This window comes from Chelonoidis abingdonii, chromosome 2 (assembly GCF_003597395.2).
Source record: "Chelonoidis abingdonii isolate Lonesome George chromosome 2, CheloAbing_2.0, whole genome shotgun sequence".
NCBI classification, from domain to species: Eukaryota; Metazoa; Chordata; order Testudines; family Testudinidae; genus Chelonoidis; species Chelonoidis abingdonii.
Genome location: NC_133770.1, coordinates 96,196,618 through 96,220,514, shown reverse-complemented (window position 1 = coordinate 96,220,514; position 23,897 = coordinate 96,196,618). Strand labels below are relative to the sequence as shown.

The 23,897-nt window shown below is 43.6% G+C and overlaps 1 protein-coding gene across 1 annotated transcript; it reads right to left on the bottom strand.

Annotated features, from left to right (window-relative positions):
* Nucleotides 1-786: 786 nt before the first annotated feature.
* Nucleotides 787-4,454, bottom strand: LOC142046203 (putative G-protein coupled receptor 141). The gene is made up of 2 exons (XM_075061950.1): nt 4,232-4,454; nt 787-2,817 (listed from the first exon to the last, which is right to left on the bottom strand). The coding sequence occupies exon 2, from the start codon at nt 2,785-2,787 to the stop codon at nt 1,924-1,926; it is 864 nt and encodes a 287-aa protein (XP_074918051.1). The 5' UTR covers nt 2,788-2,817; nt 4,232-4,454; the 3' UTR covers nt 787-1,923.
* Between the last annotated feature and the right edge of the window lie 19,443 nt (nt 4,455-23,897).

Sequence of the window (23,897 nt, the reverse complement as noted above, 5' to 3'; positions counted from 1 at the left end):
GGATGTGTGGCAGGGGGTGGTGGTTAAGGACAAGGTCTCTCCTTTGGGATTCTCAAAAGCAGACAGAGCCTCTTCCAGTGTCCAAACAGGTGCTGCTATTCAGAGGAAAAAAGAACTCAGTAGCTGAAGCTTAACCTACTCCTCTCACAGGCACTGGTTGGCTCCTTCAAATATAGACCCCACTGCATTCTGATGACAAAGACCACCAAACAAACTGCAGAACCAAAATGCACAAGACTGGGACTTGCTGCATATGCTGTGGCACTCTTGGAGAGAACTGGCTAGGGAACAGTCTGTTCTAGAGCTGGCGGATCCAAGGGGGGAAATGACAGAGTGGGACCTGAGATGAAAGGCCATACCACAAGAGGGCATCATCAGAGGCAGGCCTCAACTATATGCTTTGTCACCATGTCACTGATTTTAAATATATAAGTGAGGGAGAGGAAGGGGCATAGGTTCTGGAACTAGGGGTAATGGGGTGCTGCTGCACGCCCAGCCTGAAGTGGTTTCCATTATATAAAGGGTTTACAGTTTGGTTCAATGGTTCTTGGCACCCCCACTATACAAATTTTTCCAGCACTCTTGGGAGGGAGAAGAGAAGCCAGAAGTCCCCAGGAGAAGGTGCTATTATTAACCATTGAAGGCTATTAACCACTGATGTCCTACCCCTGGGATCACAAGCTGACAAGGAACATGCTAGGAGTGTAAGGGGAGAGAAAGAAGGAAGCCTATGTAGAAACAAACGTTTGTACATATATCCCCCACATGCACACATACACATGGAGCTGACTGAAACAATTTCATTTACTTAAATTATTCTAGTATCACTTTCAGTTATATCGGGAACCAGAGAAATACAGCATCCAGCAGTGGAAATCAACAATACAACTTAGGAATATTAAGCAAAAACAGTCATCAGAGAGATTATTTACTTCGTTTTTTTTTGGAGGCTGATACAATACTTCCCTTGTGGCGGGGTTACTGTTCTCTTGAAAGACCAGACCACTTGAGACTGCATTACAGCTCCAGTCCCTATGGTCAGAACCCCAGAAGTATCAGCAGTAGATGCCGTCCTGCTGTAGAAGTGACACTGAGCAAATGTCAGAAAAGCGTGACCTTTTCTGTCTGTATTTAAATTACCAATTAGCATATTTAAATGAAGAAGGTAAGAGGAGAGTTAGAGGAAGATGGCACAACAAATAAAAAGTTGGTATAGATGTGCTGAGGAGAAGAACGGGGGGGTTGGACCCACCTATTTAATTTAAGTCTCACTCCCAATCCTCTGGTGCCATTTTCCCACTCTTTGGACATAGCTCATTTTCTTGTTAATTCAAAAACATTATTGCAAAGCACATGAGGGAAAAAGGCAACTTTTTGGTTTTGGTCTCTAGTATCAAATGCTTCAGGGGAAGGTATAAAACCCTCAGAATGGACAATTCTGCAGTAATGTGCTCCAGGAGAAAAAATTTTCCTAACCTTTCGCCAGTTAGAAGTTGTTCTGTGTTTATATACCATCCTCAATGTGAGCTAATTCTGAGAGCAGATTTTTTGGGTAAAGTGAGCTATTTTCACTGAGAAACTCTTTTGAGTAAATGAGAAGGGCTGACTACTTAGCAGTCACTGGAGATGAGCAAAGAGAATTCTTGATGAAATTTGGTGTTGCTGCAAAGCCAATATACTTAGGCAACTTCAAAGATTAGAAGAATATTTATTCATCATGGCTTTTCAACCCTCAGGATAGAAAATGAGAACCAACAACTTCTGTCTCCTTGGGCTACAAAAGAATGAAAATTATAGAAATCCAAATAATGTTATCCTCATAGGGAAAAGTCAGTATTCCTTGTAACTCAGTAAACTCTTGAGTAGTTTTCTTATTCCCAAGAAGAGCCAAAATCAAGGTTTTCTGTACCAGTAGTTTATAGTTTAATGGGCTATTCCTGCTATGAAGCACAACATATCCAAGCAGCACAGTGCTGTGATAGCTAAGAAAATTTCATTGTATAGGAATAGGTTGTGGTCATCCTCCGGGGGAAAATTCTGGATGTAGTATATTCTGAATACATGATGAGGTATAAAGCAGACTAGTATTACCAAGATGAAAAAAAAACTCTTGATCTGAGCCCTGAATTCCACATGTGAGTTCATATCAGGCCAATACTTCATTGCCAGGTGAAAGATTATAACTAATTGGATTATGGAGAGCGCAGAGACTGTTGCCACAATAATACCAATCATGCAGTAGTTTGCTATCATGATACCCTGCTCCTGAATATCTCTGTGGAACTGAAAGCATTTAGAATGGTTATAGTTTTTAGAGGTGCCATAATATGACAAAAAAATAGGGAAGATAACCAAAGTTCCCACAAACCAGACAGCAGTAATCCAGGTTTTAGTGTACCACCGCTGAAATTCCAGTCTCAAGAGGCGTATTATAATAATAGCTACATAGAAAATGAAGGTGATGTACATGTGGGCGTAGATCATGGCACTAAACATTTTGCAGGTGAACCACCCGAATTTCCATTCAGATGAAATGTAATAGGTAAGGCGGAAAGGAAGGCTGAGTAAGAGAATTGAATGTACCACCATGAGATTGATGATAATGATGGTTGTCATAGATTGTACATTCCTTTGAAACAGTTGACGGGCCATCACAATGACTCCTGCAATGCCCCCTGCCAGACTGATACTATATAGTGTTATCAAAATCAAATGCAGTCTCTCCAAGTTTTGTGGTAATGTTCCATTGGATGGCAAATCCTGTTGTGCTGAGCTTGTGTTAAACATCTCAGAAGTTTTCTTTTCTTTCAAGGCTACCTAAAAATACAGCAATGGAAGATGCATTTTAAAAGCTACATTTAATCTGTACTTTCTCTGTGGCTACTCTTGTTTTTTTAAATTATAGAATGGCACAAATTCATGAAATAATGTTTCCTGGATTGTGTTTGAAAATGGTGTACTCTACATAAGTATATAATCTTATGAGTATAAAAATATGTGGTCCTGATACATAGTACTCATTAGATCACACACGTTATTTTTATATTGGCTGCATAAGTACAAACCCTTTGTACATGAATTTAGATCCATTTTTTCTTTTCTTATTTCCCTCCAGATATGTGAATAGTTGGAATAGCCAAAATAGTGTGCGTTCATCATTTAAAAAAGCAGCCAAGATAGTGTTTGTTCATCATTTTAAAAAATAACAACAAAAACCCGGTTATTATGTAAGTTAAGTCTGAAAATAAAAAACTGTTGTTGGAATATGTAAACATATTTGTGTGCATTATGTGGACCACCATTTTAATTTCATTTAGGCTACTGAAGAACCAGAAGATGACAACAGCTTTCAGTCACTAGTATAGGTCCGTTTGCACATGCTAAATATAAATGTATGCATGCAGTGTGTTTATAGTTATTGCAGTTATGCACACAAATAGGTAGATGGATGCCCAATTTCCTGTTCTCCAGCAGTTATTCAGTTTGCACACATGCAAAGTACAGTAACTGCATATAAATTGTGTACATGTATGTATTGCATGAAATCCCACCTCTTAAAAATATGAACCTTAAAGTTAGACTTTATAACAACGGTTTACAGATTAGAATAGTAGATTGGGCTCAGCTTCCTATTGTTCAGGAACTTGGTTTCAATAATGTAGTTTAACTAGCAGTTCTTAAATATATTCCTGCTAATATACAATATCTATCTCAGTGGTTTCAAACTTTTCATTTGCGGACCCCTAAAATGCTTTCAGATAAACTCCAAACTTTTACTGAAACCTAGTTAAAGCATTCTTGGAATCTAGAAAGTAATAGACAGATAAACTCTCAATACTATATTGAAAAAGTTACAGTCCAGACTCAGAAAAAGACTTTCCTTTAATTTCTTTTAAATATACATTTAATTTTTTTCAAAATAGTAAAAAATGTACAACTGATAGAATTTCAAGTCAAATTTGCAGAACTGACAACTTTGATATACAGTACACTAAAAAAGACTAAGAATGTTTAATAAACATTAATAACTCTGCCTTTTCTCTCTCAACTTAATCATCTTCCAGTATATATTAATATTTCAATAGGAGCTTTTGTGTTGTTACAAACAGGATAATTATAGCATTGCATGCCTACAATTTCAGTGCTTTTCAAAAAATCATCGCATTACTCAGGAATAATATTGTCACTATCTATTGTAATTTGTAACTAAAATACAAAGAAGCAATGTTACCTCTTAATGCTTTATTATCCTGATTTCTTTTCTTCCTTCTCCGTTTCATACATTGCATGGTACATTGTGTTCAGTCTCACCGTAAAGAGAAAGCAACATGTATTAGTAGCCTTCCTGTAGGCATACTCTCGCTTTGTCCACCGACCTACAGGAAGGAGCTAGTAGTGTTACTTTCCTAACCCCACACTAAGGACTAAACATTTCCAAAATGCTATAGAGTAGCATTTTGTGTGAACTTGTGGGAGGTACAGGTACTAGGCTAGGCTAATCTTTTTGGCTAGCCTTTTTCAAGTTAGATGGTGTAGCAGGGTAGTCTGTCCCTTTAAAGACTAGGGGATGTGGCCCCAGCCAAACCTCTTTGATTATCAGACTCAGCTGAGAAGTTGTGTCAGAGAGAGAGAGCCTATAAAAGGTCTGAGAAGGCTCAGTTGCGGGGAGACTTTGGGAAGGAGTTTGGCTCTTGTAAGTCACCCTGGAGCAGAAAGAGGTGCAGAGTCGGAAATGCCTATGGGGCCTGACAATCTGGTTTACTTGTGATCTTCATGGTACTTTGTGGGTTTTTTTTTTAATTAGGGCTGTCAATTAATCAGTTAACTCAAACAATTAATTCAAAACAAGTTAACTTGATTTAAAAAATTAATTATGATTAATCGCCATTTTAATCATTCTGTTAAACAACAATAGAATACTAATTTGAATTTATTATAAACATTTTGGATGTTTTTCTACTTTTTCAAATATATTGATTTTAATTACAACACAGAATACAAAATGTACAGTGCTCATTTTATATTGTTTTTATTACAAATGTTTGCACTGTATAAAAGATAAAAGAATTTGTATTTTTCAATTCACCTCAAACAAGTCCTGTAGTGCAATCTCTTTATCGTGAAAGTACAACTTACTTAGATATTTTGTTACATAACTGCACTCAAAAACAAAACAACATAAAACTTTAGAGCCTAAAAGTCCACTCAGTCCTACTTTTTGTTCAGCCAATCGCTAAGACAAATAAGTTTGTTTACATTTATGGGAGATAGTGCTGCCCACTTATTACAATGTCACCTGGAAGTGAAAACAGGTATTCACATGGCGCTTTTGTAGCCAGCGTTGCAAGGTATTTATGTGCCAGATACGGTAAATATTCTTATGTCCCTTCATGCTTCGGCCACCATTCCAGAGGACATGCTTCCATGCTGATGACGCTCAATAAAATAATGTGTTAATTAAATTTGTGACTGAACTCCCTGGAGAATTGCATGTCTCCTGCTCCTGGTTTTACCTGTGTTTTATTTCATGTTATAGCAGTCTCAGATGACTACCCAGCATATGTTGTTTGATTTAAGAACACTTTCATTGCAATTTGACAAAATGTGAAGAAAGTACTGTGACAAAGCTCCGAGCCTGTATTGGTGGGTCCCACGCTTTCTGATGGATTCAGTGGCCTCAGGAGCTCGCTAAGGCCCTCAGTGTGACCTCCCCTTTCTCAGGACAGTGGCAAGGGTCACAGCCTACCGAGCTACTTTCATCATAGGCCAGTATGGGAGGTGGAGAGGGGGGATACCTCACAGTCTCTGTTGCTTCTTTGAGCTTAGTAGGTGCGGTTTGGCCTCCTGTCTGAACCGAGTCCTGCTTCACCTCTCAAGGGGGTCTCTGTAGAGCAGGGAGTGGGGGGTAACCCAGGCCCACCTACTCCGGGTTCCAGCCCAGGGACCTAATGGTAGCAGTTGTTGGCGGCTTCTCCTTCACCACTGGAGCTGCTTTGATTCCCTGGGCCACTTCTCCATGGTCCCCTTTTCTAGCTTCACCCTTCCCTCGGGCTTCAGCAACGCTTCTCCTCCAGCTCCTTTCACCTGGGGTTCTTTTGAGGCAACTGGAAGGAGAGCTTTTAAGCAGTATGAGTGGGACCTTGATTGGTTCTAGCTGTCTCCATTAGCCTGATGGCCTTAACTGGTTAATTGGCATCAGGTGTCTTAATTGCCCTGGGGTAGCCTTTGTTTGGCTATCCAGGGAAATGGACCTGCTCGCCCAGGTCCCGGTGCTCAAAGGACCACTCTCTTTTATACTTCTGGTCTGAGGCCATCACAGTAGCAGTATGAGATTTCTAAATATAATTACAGCACTTGACCCAAGGTTTAAGAATCTGAAGTGCCTTCCAGAATCTGAGAGGTACGAGATGTGTCAGAAGTCTTAAAATAACAACACTCTGATTTGGAACTACGGAACTCAAACCACCAAAAAGAAAAATCAACCTTCTGTTGGTGGCATCTGACTCAGATGATGAAAATGAACATGTGTCAATCTGCACTGCTTTGGATAGTTATTGAGCAGAACCGGTTATCAGCACGGAAGCGTGTCCTCTGGAATGGGAGGTGAAGCATAAAGGGCCGTACAAATGTTTAGCATGTCTGGCATGTAAATGCCAGCTACAACAGTGCCATGGAAATGCCTATTCTCACTTTCAGGTGACATTGTAAATAAGAAGCAGGCAATATTATCTCTTGTAAATGTAAACAAACTTGCTTGTCTTAGTGATTGGCTGACTAAGAATTAGGACTGAGTGGGCATTTAGGCTCTAAAGTTTTACACTGTTTTGTTTTTGAGTGCAGTTTTGTAACAAACAAAATCTACATTTTTAAGTTGCACTTCCATGATAAAGCAATTGCACTACAGTACTTGTTTGAGCTGAATTGAAAAATTCTGTTTCTTTTGTTTATCTTCTTTTACGGTGCAAAAATTTGTAATAAAAATAATAATATAAAATGAGCACTGTACACTTTGTATTTTGTGTTGTAGTTTAAATCAATATATTGGAAAATGTAGAAAACACCCAAAATATTTAAATAAATGGTATTGTATTATTGTTTAACAGTGCAATTACAACTATGATCAATCACAATTATTTTTTTAATCTTGCGATTAATCATGATTAATTTTTTAAACTGTTTGACAGCCCTAGTTTGAATTAATAAATCTGGGCCCTTCAAGAAGGACTTGAAAGACTTGGGGTGTGATGTCAGTCCCTCAGGGTTTGGTAGGACAAGCCAGCATGATTACAGACGGATAGAAACTTTTTAAGTTGTTTGTCTAGTTATATGACCTACTGTGAGTTACTCAGGGGTGAAAGTAACTTAAAGGACTTACAGTACGCCAGAGTCCTGCGGGGGGCATGGCCTCAACCAGAAGAGGCAGGGCCTCAACTGGAAGAGGTGGAGCTTTTCAAGATTTAAAGGCCCTGAGGCTCCGGTTGTGGCTGGGAGCCCCAGGGCCTTTAAATCACCCCAGAGCTACCAACTGCAGAGGAGGCTGGGAACCCTGGGGCGAATTAAAGGGCCCAGGGCTCCGGCCACCGCGGAGCTCCGGGCCCTTTAAATCACCATGGAAGCCCATGGATTTAAAGGGCCCGTAGCTCCCTGCAGTGACAAGAGCCCTGGGTCATTTAAATCCTTGCCCGAGCCCGGCTGCTGGAGCTCCGGCAGTGATTTAAAGGGCCCGGGGCTCTCCACAGTGGCTGGAGCCCTGGGCCCTTTAAATCACCGCCACAGAAGCCGGTCCAGTCTGCCACGGCGTACTCGCTCTTGCCGGTATGCCGGACCACACTGGACCGGACCAGCTTACTTTCACCGCTGAAGTTACTAGATTTTGTTGTTTAGCAAGTTAGTAACCAAAATGTAATAATAAAGCAGAGGATTCTGTATCACAAATGTACTCTTTTTTTCTGTTCTACAACTTATTACAGTGTTGCTTGTTAGATCAGTAAATTATGTGTATTATGTTCTGTAAGAATAATGAGGTCTTTGGCAGAAGTAAATAGAGACCTGACTACAACCCTCTATTACATCTTTGAGATATGGGAAGAGAATGGCATTGTTTAGTGTGAAATAAGGTATCTACATTAGTGAAGAATGAATTAGAAAAGTTCTACTGCAAAACAAAACTGACAGAATGCCAGTGGTGGATGAAAGATGAACCCGGGCCACAGGCCCAAACACTGACCCAAAGCACAGAGTTTCCATTATATATCTCACTGTAAATGTTAAGATATTGAGCCAGGCCTCTTCTAGAAGCTTCAGCATTTCCCTGGGAAAGGCAATTCCTTGATTAACTTCTACCCCAGTGTAACTTTTAATTTTGCTGATGGAAAAATTCGGGGTTGTATGTCACAGTCAGAGTTGCCAAAGTTCAGAGGAATGTACTAATTAAAGGGGAGGGAATAATACTAAAAGTTTGGTGTGCAAAAACATAACAATAAGCAACAGCTATGACAGCAATACTTGCATCTCTCTGCCTATTGTGCAATCATTTAATTCTCTGGGATGAGCAGACATCTTCTCTCCCTCCTGTGAGACAATCACCCTTCCTATTAAGTATTTCTATCAAGAAGAGCAAAAAGTCAAGGAGGAGAAGTCACATTGGGAGTTGAATAAAGTTTGTAGTACTTTTTAAATTTAGGATCAAATTCTGATCTTGGAAACACAAGTGCATTCAGTCCATATATAAATTACAATAGCACCGATGTACTCATCTGAGAGAAGAACTTGACCCTTGTAATGTAGTAAATGTATTCTTATTACACTCCCAGACAATGGTGCTGTTTCAAGCAGGAGCATTTTATTCACATCCTTGCAAAAATCAAATCAACACACACTTTAGAAAGCCCAGTGCTGGAGAGTATTTCAGCAGCTCCAGACACCACTGCGGCCATATCCTGCTCACCCAGGCTGTGTCCTAAGCTTTCAAAAAGTTCCAAACCTTAGACAGGGCACTGGCATTGCATTCAGGTCTGTTTGAAACAGACACTTGGCATGCACAAAAACAGGGTACATGTACACTCGCACATGCATCATGACTTTTGAATGCTACTGACACTTCAAATTTTGTGTGATGTTAGAATTAAAGGAAATGTGTTTGGTCAAAAATGCCTCTGAAATCCTTGTTCTGGAGTTGTCCTCTCTTTCGTGCTGCTCCTTTAAATCCACTTTGTCAAGGAGGCTTATAAACTGTTATCAGAGGTAGAATAAAAATATTTGTGGAAAAACTGTGGAACTAATATCTTGATTTTGGTGTTCCCTCCCTCTCCTTTTGTGTGATGTCCAATTAGAAAGTCATTTCTTCCGGGCAAGAAACTTTTATCTTAATATCTGCTGGTAAATTGTCTAGCAGACTGTAGATACTATAATAAACAATTAATGATGTCATAAACCCAATGGCTCACCCCTAAATGGTCTTCCTTCCCTATAACGCCTTGGAAAGAATTGGACTACAGGTCTCTCGGAGACGGAAAAGGACTCCAGTGAGCATCTAGCCAGTCAGTTTCTTGGGGCAGGGGCCATGATTCCATGCCGTGGTGTTCAGAGATTGCACAGCACTTAAAGGTGTTTGCCAGAGATCTGTTTTATTCTAACTGGCTATGCATACCAAGAGCTTCACAGCACCCTGCCTAGACTCTCTGTCACTCACCAAATACCACTTCATTTCTATTTAGAAAGATCCTATTATACTGTGGGAGTTACTGGAATTAAACAGCTAATAATAACAGAGGACACCGTGTTCCACTGTGACCAGGAAAAGAAACAAGGACGTTAGAATCAGAAAAAGAAGAAGATGGCTGTTTTGTATGGGAGGCAGCAGCCTGGGAGCTGATCTCAGGGCGGTAGTCCAAGAAGCAGTCTCTGAAAGGTTTGAGGAAGCAGCAGTTTTAAACTAGGGCTGAGAATAGGAGAGTAGCCTAGCAAAGAGGCTTCATATAGCCACAAGATGGGGCTACAAGACACCCACAATTGCCAAAGACCCAGCAGAGCAAACATTGCAGAGGAAAAGAGGTGCCAGGACCAGTGGCCTGGGGAGCTGAGCCAACAGCAGCTGAACAAGAGCAGGGGACAAGGTTATGGGAGAAGCTTTAATTAGCTATGCTGTAAAGGTACCTGGGCTCTTGTACTCAGCCACAGGATCTGAAGCTGCACACAGGGGACATAGAGCACCAAATAACAGTACGGAAAGGAGATGCCATGGCAGGGCTGCTAGTGTAACCACTCAGACCAAGGGCTAATACTCTATCGCTTATCTTTCTAATCTATGCCCAGTTTCTGTGCACTTTGGATACTTGTTATTCCAGAAATAAAGATATGGGGGATAGAAAATCAATTTGCCACCTTGTAAATATTATCAGTGGCTGATATCACAGAAGTGCTGGGAACTGAAAGCTGAAACTAAGATGGCTCTTTTTTAGTTAGTTTGTTATGATATGAATTTTTCTTGAAAATTGCATCTTGGAATTATTCAAGATCTGTTAATTGCTCATCTTCAGTTTTAGGTCAGAGTCCCTACTCTGTGCAAAAGAAATGAGGCATGGTCTACACTACGCGTTTATACCGAATTTAGCAGTGTTAAACCGATTTAACCCTGCACCCATCCACACAACGAAACCCTTTATATCACTATAAAGGGCTCTTAAAACCGATTTCTGTACTCCTCTCCGGCGAGAGGAGTAGTGCTGAAATCGATATTGCCATGTCGGATTAGGGTTAGCGTGGCCGCAATTCGACGGTATTGGCCTCTGGGCAGTATCCCACAGTGCACCATTGTGACCGCTCTGGAAAGTGATCTGAACTCAGATGCACTGGCCAGGTAGACAGGAAAAGCCCCGCGAACGTTTGAATTTCATTTCCTGTTTGTCCAGCCTGGAGCTCTGATCAGCATGGGTGGCGATGCAGTCCCAAATCCAAAAAGATCTCCAGCATGGACCGTACGGGAGATACTGGATCTGATCACTGTATGGAGAGACAAGTCTGTTCTGTCAGAGCTCTGTTCCAGAAGACAAAATGCCAGAGCATTTGAAAAAATCTTCAGGTTATGATAGACGGAGGCCACAGCAGGGACTCAACACAGTGCTGTGTGACAAGCATAACGGAAAGCCAAAGAATCAAATGGACACTCATGGAGGGAGGGAGGGTGGCGGGACTGAGGATATCCCCCCCACAGTCTCCGAAAAGCATTTGCATTCTTGGCTGAGCTCCCAATGCCTGTAAGGGTCAAACACATTGTCGGGGTGGTTCAGGGTATATCTTGTCAATTTACCCCTCCTCCCCCCATGAAAGAAAAGGGAAAAAAATCGTTCTTGACCAGTTTTCAATGTCACCGTATGTCTACTGCATGCTGCTGGTAGACGCGTGCTGCGGCACTATGTCTACTGGATGCTGCTGGTAGACGGGGTGCTGCAGTGCTAAACAGCAGCATCCTCTCCCCTCCCCTCCCCGGTGGCAGACGGTACAGTACAGAAGGACTGGTAGCCGTCCTCGTCATCATCCCGTGAGTGCTCCTGACTGGCCTCGGTGAGGTAGGCTGGGGGCGCCTGGGCAAAAATGGGAATGACTCCCGGTCATTCCCTTCTTTAAGCTTTGTGTCCTGGAGATTCAGTCCTGGCAGATGGTGCAATAAGGCTGGTAACCATCCTCATCATAGCAGCTGGAGGCTGTGCTCCTCTCCCCCGCACCTTTTAATCAGTAATGGAGATGTCCTGCCTGGACTATCATAGCAGCTGGAGGCTGCCTCCCCCTCATTTTATCTCACTAAAAAGTCAGTGTTTCTTATTCCTGCATTCTTTTACTTCATGACACAGATGGGGGGATAACTGCCACAATAGCCCAGGAGGGGTGTGGGAGGAGGGAAGCAACAGGTGGGATTGTTGCAGGGGCACCCCCTAGAATGGCATGCAACTCATCATTTCTGCGGGATATCTGGGGCTTTGACCCGGACTGGCTGTGCTCTCTGGTTATCTAGTAGACTTGCCCCATATTATAGGCAGGACTGACTCTATTTTTAGACAAAACATAAAGAAGGGAATGACCTGGGGAGTCATTCCCATTTTTGTCCATGCGCCCCCGGCCAACCTCAGCGAGGCCAGCCAGGAGCACCCATGACAGCAGCAGACAGTACAGTATGACTGGTAACCATTATCGCCAATTTCCAAAGCAGCAGACGGTGCAATCAGGCTGGTAACCATCTCTGCTACCTTGCAAAGGCAAATGAATGCTGCTGTGTTACGCTGCAGTACCGCATCTGTCAGCAACATCCAGTACACATACAGTGACAGTGACAAAAGGCTAAATGGACTCCACAGTTGCCATGTTATGGCATCTGCCAGGGCAATCCAGAGAAAAAGGGAGCGAAATGATTGTCTGCCATTGCTTTCACGGAGGAAGGATTGAGTGACGACATTTATCCAGAATCACTCGCAATACTGTTTTTGCTCCATCATGCATTGTGATCTCAACCCAGAATTCCAATGGGCGGGGGAGACTGGGGAAACTATGGGACAGCTACCCAGAGTGCAACGCTCTGGAAATCGACGCTAGCCTCTGTACATGGACGCACACCACCGAATTAATGTGCTTAGTGTGGCCGTGTGCACTCAACTTTATACAATGTGTTTTAAAAAATGGTTTCTGGAAAATAGGAATAATCCCTTAGTGTAGACATACCCTGAGTCTCCTTAACCTATTTAGATTGGTTTTAGTGAACCATAAGATCTTCTGCTGCAGTTTTCAGAACATCAGCAGCTCGACCTTCTCAATGGAAAGCTGGCCGGGTATTGAGGACGAAAAGTGAAGGAGGAGAGCACAGGCATGCAGTAGAGGTCAAGCACAATTGCCTTCAGTTGCTAACAGGAAAAGGTGGGAGAAGTGCTGATGAGGGGAAGATTAGTGAAAGTGAGGACCTTTTAGACAGCTGTTGCATCAGCATAAACCTGGTTTGAAATTTTGACAACTTCAAGCCTTTCTCATTTAGTTGCACAGTAGAACTTTTGGTCCTTTATTTCATTTCATTTCTATACATCTTTCATGGCCCTGTCAGTGCAGTTGCATATTGAAATGCTTGGTTTAATTTAATCTCCATCATGATAACATAGAATTCTGTTTGCTTTTTTTATTTTAATTTACAATCACATGCTGCTCTTTTTTAGCTAGTAACAGAGCCCATTATGTATGACATAGCTAAGACATTTTGCACAACTGCTAGTTTGTCAATTAGCTGCCTCAGTCTAGGGTTATAGTTAGTGATAATTGTATTATTAATTTAAAATGAAATCCTATATATTTTGTTATGTCACCTCTGAAAACCAAATTGCATGTAGCCAAGGTAAAGCCAGCTATATGCTAAGTATCTGTTTCTGTGTGTTGACTTCCTTCTCTATTTGTGATTCCCAGCATTCTTTCACAGTCTTATTCCACCTCCACTAATCAAGTCACCTATGCTGTAAAATGAGCAAGTGATGCTTCACGGTCTATGTTCTTTCAGGATAATTCCTTCAAATTACATACTCCCATGTCTCATAGATCATGAGTAGATGAATGATTTCAACAAGGTTCACAGAGGGCACTTTCACGTCCATGAAAATAATTCACCCAGTTGGGGTTATTAAACCAGTGTTCTGTGGTTACAGTTTTGTGAGAGAGATTTTATACTTTGTCATGTAAAAATAGGCCATTTATCTTATAAGATACAAGTTTTATAGTTTATCTGTATTTGCATCAACAATGTTTGCTTAGAAACTGCTTGCCTTAGCTGAATGTTCCTATGGAAGGTGTTATGCCTTCAGTAACTGCAGATAAGACGTTGTCAGTTTGACCTAATTCTTCCATAGGGATATGCAGTTTTGTCACTGATGCATTAGCACATGACTTTGAAACCAAACCACTACCACTTGATGATTTTGGTGCAACAGGAAGATATTAGTTAGTGCCTTTTGATGATGATGTTGAAGAACTAGCATTAGGTCTTCACTTATGCTGGAGCAGCGCCCAGCATTGCTAGGGAAGGTGGAAGTAAAGAGAGTTTTGCAGCCCTTTACATCTTTATCCTGGCCAGTATTTTTCCCCAGCTGCTATTTAGAGTTGCTGCTGCTTGTAGATTAAGCTGCAATGGCCCTCAATGGGAAGCTTGTTAAGGTGGCTTTACAGCACTGATTGGAGAGATGCAGTGAGCCATATCAGGTCCAAGGATCTGGCACCTAGTTTATAACCTTTATTTCTGCCCCCAAATTCCTTCCTCCCTATTCAGACACCTTTCCATCCATCTCCCAGAATCAATTCTTTCACTTTTCATTCCTGCTGTCTCTTAGGTGGGCTGCTGTTCTCCTGACAACACCCCAGCCATGGCTACTTCATCTTGCTTCTGGTAGCTCCTTTTCTACTGAATGCAGCCCCAGCAATGGAGCTTAGTTTCTGCTCTCCCCTTCTCCTTCTTAACCACCAAGGCCTCTGCAATCTGCAGAACTTGATGTCTCTGCCATGAATGTTTGATAGACACACAGTTGAGTAAGCCTTAGCATTTATTACACTGAAAGAGAGAGAGAAAACACACAGCAAGAGTAATTAAGTCATAAGGGTTGGAGAGCAATAGCTTTCACTGGAGAGGCAGAAGTTTTCAATGACTTACAGGAAACAGGGAGCAGTTTATGCCAAGTGCTTGGAACAATATTTTATTATTAATGACATAGCCATAGCTGACAATGTAAGCAGAGAAAATACTTTTCCAAAAGGAAGACTGTACACTTTTTCTTTTACCTTGTGATGCCAGAAAAAATATTGATAAAAACGTTAAAGAACTTGGACCTTTTCTTCCCCCAGACCATTTAAACTCTAAAGCAAATAGCGGAAAAAATCGTATATCAGGAGGGTAACAGGTGGGCAAAGGAGCGCATCAGAGTTTATAAAGGAAGTCCTTGGAACACTGATTTTACAGACTCTTTAAATGAGTTTTATATGAGAGATCTGTCTGTCACTTAAGCACCAAACACATCCATAAACCATTACTGTCAGAAATTGAAACTGCAAAGTGTTAAAGATACCTGTTTCAGTGGACACTGCCACTAGAGATACAAAAGGGTAAAGGAGCTTCCTAACGCACAGGGGCATAAGAGATGCAATGGAAAAGGACATAGTCCTAAATCGTGTTGGTTTAGGATTGAATTATGCCACATTTGTAAAAAGGGCAATCAACTCCTGATAACTTACCCGACAGCAGCAAGAAAAAATCACCATAAAAATGGTTAGAGAAAAACAAAATAAGTTTCTGACTATGGAATTATGACCACAGTGAAAATGTGCCACATTAATATTGTGAGATTCAGATGAGCTGATGGCTGATAGATCCTAGAAACAGGTGTGCAATCACATTCTGACTTGTAGTTTCAACTGAATGTAGTGTTGCTTCTTTTTGACCTGAGTGGCTAGTCCAAGTTCAGGGCACAGAAACCAGTGGAATCTGGTATTTTCTTTGACGCAGTCGTCTTTATTTACAAAGAATGTACAAAGTTCTGCTTCTCCAAGTATAGGAGGAACCAAAAACAAAAGGAGCAGGATACATATGCTTTGCTTACAGGCCCAAGCCTCTTCTAGCCATAACCAGCCCCCAGATCTCTCTTTCTCTAGCTTTTTCCACGTCATACAGTGTGCTCACAGGCTGCTGCTTGGCTTTCATTCTTTTTTGACTCTCCATCTCTCCCTATACTATCTGTTCTCAGTTTCCGTGTGTTCTACCTACACACACACACTCATATGCCCCCGGTCAGAACAATATCCAGAAAAAGCCCCCACTCACATGATGCTAGTTTCTGGGCAGACAATAAGGCTAGTTAAAGCGTGACCCTTAAGTATTTCTCAGGGCTGCCCAGAGGATTCAGGGGGCCTGGGGCAAAGCAATTTCAGGGCGCCCTTCCATAAAAAAAAGTTGCAATACAATAGAATACTATATTCTCGTGGGGGCCCCTGCGGGGCCTGGGGCAAGGGGCAAATTGCCCCACTTTCCCCCCCCCCCCCCGGGCAGCCCTGGTGTTTCTTACAGCTATTTTAAGTGAAGGGTGAGTGCACACCCAATCTCAAAGAGGATTGTGATCCAAGCAGTCACCCATACCCCTCAGCATAACAATAGCAGCCTCATTCAATTCCTGTCAGAACCTGATGTGTACAGTGTGTTGCACTTTATTAGATACACCTTAAGTGCCTGGGAGAAAGGTTTGGCCTTGCAGTTCGCCAAGAAAGGTAACAAATCTGCATCATAGCCACTGGCCTACGAGGGCCATGGCCAGCCAACTGGGGGGCCTTGGAGCCCCAGCCACTGGGTAGGCAGGATAGGGCCAGCTCTTGTGCCCCAACCCAGCTCCCTGGCAGAAGCATAGGGTGGGCACCGCAGGGGGAAGCCCCCATTTGCCCTGATCCCACTCCCCAGAAGAAGTCAGGGGGTGACAGGAGAAGCCCCCAGTGCCCCCCCCATCATGTCCCCGGCAGAAGCCTGGAGTGGCAGGGGAAGCCTCCAACAAACCCAAGGCTGCTCTCCGGCAGAAGCACTGGATGGAGAGGGAGAAGCCCTAGCGCCCCAACCCTGGTCCCCTGCAGACACATGGGGCATGGTGGGGCAAGCCCCAACACTGGGATCCCTGCTGCAGTCCCAGGACTGAAGATGCTCTTGCCACTTGCCACAGCTTCATGACTGGGGGAGCTCTCACTCCCCCTGGGGCTGTGGCAGAGGGAACAAAGTTTCTCTGGTCTGGGTACCACGGTGTAGGGGGGGACAGAAAGTAGCAAATGGGTTGCGGGGCCACAGTGTGGAGAGGAGAGTAGGGAAGACCCTGGATGGAACAGGGGCAGGCTCCCAGGGAAGGGGCAGAAATGGATGGCCGTGGGTGGGGCCACAGATGGAGGGGCCAGAATGAGGGTGGGACTGCAGGTGGAAGGGGTGGGGAAGGCCCCCCACTTGCTCTGGTTCAGGGTCCCAGGAAACCCAGCCTCTGATCATGGCTGACCAACCAGATTCCTAAGATGAGGACAATTCATGGAGCCCCCACAGCCACTAATAAAGGGGCAGTGCAGGGTTTACAACAACTGAAAGGTTTTCATATAGGAATGCACACGTCCAGCAAGCAGCAGGACAACAATTTTCATTTGAAAATATTACAAAGAAGAACACAGTTTTGTATTGTTCAGTGCTAGAAGCGGATTCTGAAATGAAGCATCGGGCAGGCAGAGATAACCTGGGTATATATAAAAGGACATTTTGAATATCTGTATATTTAAAATATGTTTTTTCCTGAGAATGGTGTGGGGGTTTCCAAGTTTGTATCCACAGACTTAACAAGTACACCACAAGGAAGGAACTGAAATGATTAAAAAGAACAAAAATAACATACATGCGTAGGTACATGTCATCAATACGCACATACATATTAGTTCATGAAGTAAGTGTACACCTACATTTTTGTGGGTGAGGAATGAAACTTGGGCATAGGAGGAAGGATTTCCAGCACTTGTGCCCTATAAAAGAGATAACCCACCTGGTTAGATTAGCCTTTTCTATCTACGACATACTAACTATTAGTAGACTGTATTCGTTGTTTTCAAACTTCAAGTTCCAAAGGGACTAGGCTAAGCTTGGTTTCCCTAAGCTTTTGTTCTTAGTTTGTTTATTAGGTTTTAATTTTAAGTTTAAGTTAGTTAAGTAAACTCTAAGTTAGCTTTGATAGCTCTTAGCATTAGCTTCTTCTAAGCGCTGCACCTCTCCCTCAAGGATTGAGAAACCTGAACCATTAGAGGCGAGGCTGGTCCTGTGTCTTTCACCACCGGGTTATCAAGGAACGGTATGAGTATATTAACCAAAGCTTTGTAGCACATAATACTATATTACCATATGTATCTTTTGAATAACAGTAATGCAAATGTAACTGTCAAGGTTCCTCCCCCACTCTGAACTTTAGGGTACAGATGTAAGGACCTGCATAAACACTTCTAAGCTTAACTACCAGCTTAGATCTGGTTTCGCTGCCACTATCCAGATTTCTCCGTGTCTGGAACACCCTCTTTCCCCCCCAAATCTTCCCCTCCCTGGGTAGCCTTGAGAGACTTCTTCACCAAGTTCCTGGTGAACCCCCATCCAACCCCTTGGATCTTAACACAAGGAGAATTTAACCATCCCCCCTCCTTTCCCTCACCAGTTCCTGGTGAGTCCAGATCTAATCCCCTTGGATCTTAAAACAGGGAAAAATCAATCAGGTTCTTAAAAAGAAGTCTTTTAATTAAGAAAGAAAGGTAAAAATCATCTCTGTAAAATCAGGATGGAAAATACTTTACAGGGTAATCAGAGCCCAGAGAAACCCCCTCTAGCCTTAGGTTCAAAGTTACAGCAAACAGAGGTAAAATCCCCTCAGCAAAAAAGAACATTTACAAGTTGAGAAAACAAAAATAAAACTAACATGCCTTGCCTGGCTGTTACTTACAAGTTTGAAATATGAAACACTGGTTCAGAAAGATTTGAAGAGCCTGGATTGATGTGTGGTCCCTCTTAGTCCCAAGAGCGAACAACCCCCAAAATAAAAAGCACAAACAAAAGACGTTCCCCCACCAAAGTTTGAAGTATCTTGTCCCCTTATTGGTCCTTTGGGTCAAGTGTCAGCCAGGTTACCTGAGCTTCTTAACCCTTTCAAGTAAAAGGATTTTGGTGTCTCTGGCCATGAGGGATTTTAAAGTATTGTACACAGGAGGGCTGTTCCCTTCCCTTTAAAGTTATGACAGTAACTTTGTAACTTTGATTATTTTACCATTTAATTACTATTTCATGTATTTTAATAAAAAGTCTTTACGGCTATATCTATCTCAGTGTGAGCTTCCTGTCCTATCCCCAAGGGTCCTTCATAAATTCTGTGTAGCCTGATTCAGGACAAGAACTTTTATCTTCTGATCAAACATTGGCGAGCCTAAAACCCATACTACCCAAAGTAATATTATTAACAGCCTAAATCAGGCAATACAACACATCCTCACAAGCCATCATTTTGGTTTGCACACTCGCAGCTAGCAAACCCGGCAATATGGACAAGGGGCCATATGAAGAAGTTCTCTCGCTTGCACTTTCACTCCTGTTTCAGAAAACGGACAGAGTTTCTGTGAAATGCTGGTGGACGTTTCAATGGCATTTTCTGACCCATCAAATGCATCTGACAGAGCCAATGATGAACCAGGAGGACACAAACATGGCAGACCTGAACTGGCTGATGCTGTTCATGACACTCTCTGTAGCCACTTATGCCTCCTACGTAGATCAATGCTTCTAGAGCAGGGCCACAAGCACAGACTGTGGGACCATATCTTCTCCCAGACCTGGGATGACAAGCAGTGGCTGCAGAACTTTTGCATGAAGAAAGCTACATTTTTGGAGCTTTTGTGCAGTTTACCCTGATCCTCCAGTGTAAAGACACACACTTGAAGGCAGCCATGCCAGTCCAGAAGCAGGTTTCTATAATGATCTAGAAGGTGGCTGCTCAAGGGTTTGATAGGTCCGTTGCCAACCAGTTTGGTGTTGGAAAGTCACCTCTGAGAAGAGTGTTGGCAGAGGTTTCTGAGGCAATCAGGTGTGTGATTTACCCCAAAGTGGCGGGCATAAAAGATGTTCCTGAAGTAACTACTGGTTTTGAGAGAATGGGGTTTCTAAATTGCACCAGAGGTATTGATAGGACTCTTGTGCCCATAGTTTGCCCTCCTCAAGGAGCATGTTAGTATATAAACCACAAAGGGTACCCCTCTATGGTTATGCCAGCCCTTGTGGACCAAAGATGATGATTTGGGCTGCATTGGAAAAGTTCATGATGCCAGGGTTTTCTGCCAATTGGGAGTCTACATTCGTGGACAAGCTGGGACACTATTCCCACCCAATGATAATGTCATAAATGGAGTTACTGTCCCCGACATTACTGTGAGGGACTCTATGTGCCCCTCCTTGGCTTATGAAATCATACTCTGATCTCAGGAGCCTTGGTAAAAGAAGGCTTAATTACACTTTCAGCAGGTGCAGAATGGTTGTTGAAGGTGCATTTGGCAGACTGAAATCTACAGATCCCTTTGGATGCTAAAGTCATCAGTGCTGTAAGCATTACTGTGCTTGTTGTGCTCTTCGCAATCTTTGTGGAGCCAAAGGTTAGACTTACCGGTCTGTAATTGCCGGGATCACCTCTAGAGCCCTTTTTAAATATTGGCATTACATTAGCTAACTTCAGTCATTGGGTACCGAAGCCGATTTAAAGGACAGGTTACAAACCTTAGTTAATAGTTCCGCAACTTCACATTTGAGTTCTTTCAGAACTCTTGGGTGAATGCCATCTGGTCCCGGTGACTTGTTAATGTTGAGTTTATCAATTAATTCCAAAACATGACACTCTCATCTATGGACTTCCTCAGATTTGTCACCTACAAAAAGCCAGCTCAGGTTTGGGGAATCTCCCTAACATCCTCAGCCGTTGAAGACTGAGCAAAGAATCATTTGTTTCTCCGCAATGACTTTATTTCTTAAGCCGCTCTTTTGTATTTCGATCGTCAAAGGGCCCACATGGTTGTTTAGCAGGCTTCTGCTTCTGCTGTACTTAAATTAACATTTTGTTTTACCTTTTGGATTTTTGGTAGCCGTTCTTCAGACTCCTCTTTGGCTTTTCTTATTACACTTTTGCACTTGATGCGGCAGCTGTATTTGTGCTTCTTTCTATTTGCCTCCATAGGATTTGCTTCCACTTTTAAAGAAGTCTTTTATCTCTTCTGCTTCTTTTATCATGGTTGTTAAGCCCACGCCCCCCCCCCCCCCCCCCCCCCCCCCCCCCCCCCCCCCCCCCCCCCCCCCCCCCCCCCCCCCCCCCCCCCCCCCCCCGATGGTCTTCTTTTTAGTTCTTTTACTGTGTTTTTTTAATTTGGGGTTACATTGGCAAGTTGGGGCCTCTATTATGGGTGTCTTAAAAGGCCCATGCGCTTGCACGGATTCACTTTAGTCACTGTACTTTGTAATTCTGTTTACTAAGCCCCTCTCATTTTTGCATAGTTCCCCCTTTCAAAATTTAAATAAATTAAATGCCACAGTGTTGGGCTGTTGAGATGTTCTTCCCACCACAGGGATGTTGAATGCTATTGTATTATGGTCACTATTTCCAAGCGGTCCTGCTATACTTACCTCTTGGACCAGCTCCTGCGCTCCACTCAGGATTAAATCTAGTGTTGCCTCTCCCCTTGTGGGTTCCCGTATCAGCTGCTCCATGAAACAGTCATTTAAAGTATCGAGAAATTTTATCTCTGCATTTCGGTACGCTATACCAGATCGTACCGGCTTACTTTCACCTCTGTTTACCTCCCCCATGGCTTTGACCACTTCGTGGGGTCACTGCCACTGGGCCAAAAGTTTACTCTCTGCTGTGGGCACCAGTACTATCACCCGGTCCCCTGGTTGGAACTGTTGAGCCTTTGCTTGGTGGTTGTAATGGGTTCGTTGGGTCTCCTGTGCTTTCTCTTGAGTATTTCTGAACAATGGGCATAACTTGGGCTATACAATCTCTCATCTGCTGTACATGCTCAACTATGTTCCTTCCGGGATTTGGCTCCTCTTCCCAGGCTTCTCTGGCTATACCCAATATGCCCCAGGGGTAGTGCCCATATAGTAGTTCGAATGGAGAGAAGCCTGTGGAGGCTTGCGGGACCTCCTAGATGGCGAACATGAGGTAAGGCAGTAAGGTATCACAATCTTTCCCATCCCAGCTTACCACTTTTTTGATCATGGCCGTGAGGGTCCTATTGAACCTTTCCACAAGGCCATCGGTTTGTGGGTGATATACAGAAGTCCATAGGGCCTATATGTGGAGCAATGAACAGAGATCTTTCATCAGTTTGGACACAAAAAGTGTCCTTTGATCAGTCAGTATCTCCTTGGGTAGCCCAACCTGAGCAAAGATCTGTACTAGCTTCTTTGCTATTGTCCTGGAAGCTGTGTTGCGTCGGGGATGGCTTCCGGGTACCAGGTTGCATAATCCAGGACAAGTACATGTTGGCATCTCTGAGCTGTCTTCTCTAGGGGCCCTACCAGATCCATGGCTATTTGTTCATAAGGTACCTCTATTATTGGAAGAGATATCAAAGGGCCCTCAAGTGTGGGCGAGGGCTATGTAGCTGACACCCTGGACAGGAGGTGCAGTACCGCTGGACAACTTCGTGTACTCCTGGCCAGAAGAACCTCCGCAGGATCCATGCCTGAGTTTTCTCTACCCCTACATGTCCTTCAAAAAGGTGACCTGGTGAGGCTCAATATGTTTTTTTGATGCTTTCATGGCACCAGAAGTTGCTGGATCTCTTGCTCCTGCATTTGTACAACCCAGTACAGGAGATCTTTCATCACTATAGAGTAAGGACCTTGTCCCCGGACCTTCCCATCCCTGGGCACCCCATCCATCTTGGCCACCTCTCTCCTGGTGTTATCATATCTGGGGTCCTCCACCTGATCCTACCCAAAAGTCTCTCTTCCAGGACTAACCTGCCTGAGCTCCCAGGAGCCAGTTTCTGCTTCTTCCAGCAGCTCGCTGCCATCACAGCTGGGGCCAGCTTCTGGCTCACCTTCTGCAGTGGAAATTTCTCTGTCTGCTGCTCGTGTCCATCTGCCTACTAGGGCAGTCTTCTGGCCCTGGGTCAGGATCCGGGTTCCCAAAGCCTTCACAGCCTTCCTCTCTTTTTTGGTCTTTCTGGAGCTGGGAACAGATTCTGAGAAATCTCAGAAAACATTAGAGGTTGACATTCCCCCGACGACAAGTTGCTGCCCTCAGGGTCCCCTCCTTCCTCCAGCGTTTCTGGGGGAAGTAAATTATGAAACCCTGGATAGTCCCTCCCAATGACTACAGGATATGGGAGTTTAGGAACTACACCCACTGACACCTCAATGGGGTTCCCCTGAACCTCTGTCTCTACCAGGATGGTGAGGTAATGGCTCACGGCCCCATGTATGCACATCACTGCTACGCATTTGGCTTGTAGCAGCTGGCAACTTTTTACCAGCTTACCCGATATGAGGACGCTAGCACTCCCAGAGTCCACAAGCTCTGTAGTCTCCGTCCCATTTATTATCACTGGCCTAGTGTAGTTATGCAGGGCTAATGCGACCCCTGCAAAGTGGATAAGGGAGCACAGGACCTCCCAATCCCCCAAATTACAGTGCATACACTTCTCTGTGCTGGGACACTGTGTTGCTATGTGTCCCCACTGCACACATTCATAACATCTATAATTGCTTCTAGTCACTCCCCGTCATGTGGGTTAGGGGGTTTAGTCTCAGGGTTCCCCTCACTCAGGACATTCCCTTCCTTCTGGGTTCTCAGCTGGTTTTCAGCCTCCCTCTTCTTCCACCGAGGTCTCCCCAGGTTTTGGCCACACAACCTTCCAGGGTTGGAGTTGGGTGCTTGCTTCATAAGGGGCCTTCCTTGGCTAGTCGGGTCAGTTCCCTTGCTGTCATCCGTCTTTCTACCAACACGATCATTTCATTGTAGGTGGATGAATTGTTCTGGCGTACCCATTTGCAGAGATCTGGCGGTAGTCCCCACATGTAATGATCCATGACCAAAGTCTCCAAAATCTCCCCCAGACTGTATGCGTCGGGCTGTAACCACTTCCACATGAGGTATATGAGGTTGAATAGCTGGGACCTCGGAGGATTGTTCTCCTGGTATTTCCACTCATGTAACCTCTGGGTCCTTACTGCTGCTTTCACCCCTGATCGTGCTAGGATCTCTGTCTTCAGCTGGGATAGTCAACGGCATCCTCAGCAGGCAGATCAAAGTAGGCCTTCTGGGCCTCTCCGCACAAAAAAGGGGCAAAAAGGCTGA

Bases quoted from the DNA above. Each gene is read 5' to 3' on its own strand.
- LOC142046203 (XM_075061950.1), bottom strand. From the start codon at position 2,787: ATGTTTAACACAAGCTCAGCACAACAGGATTTGCCATCCAATGGAACA.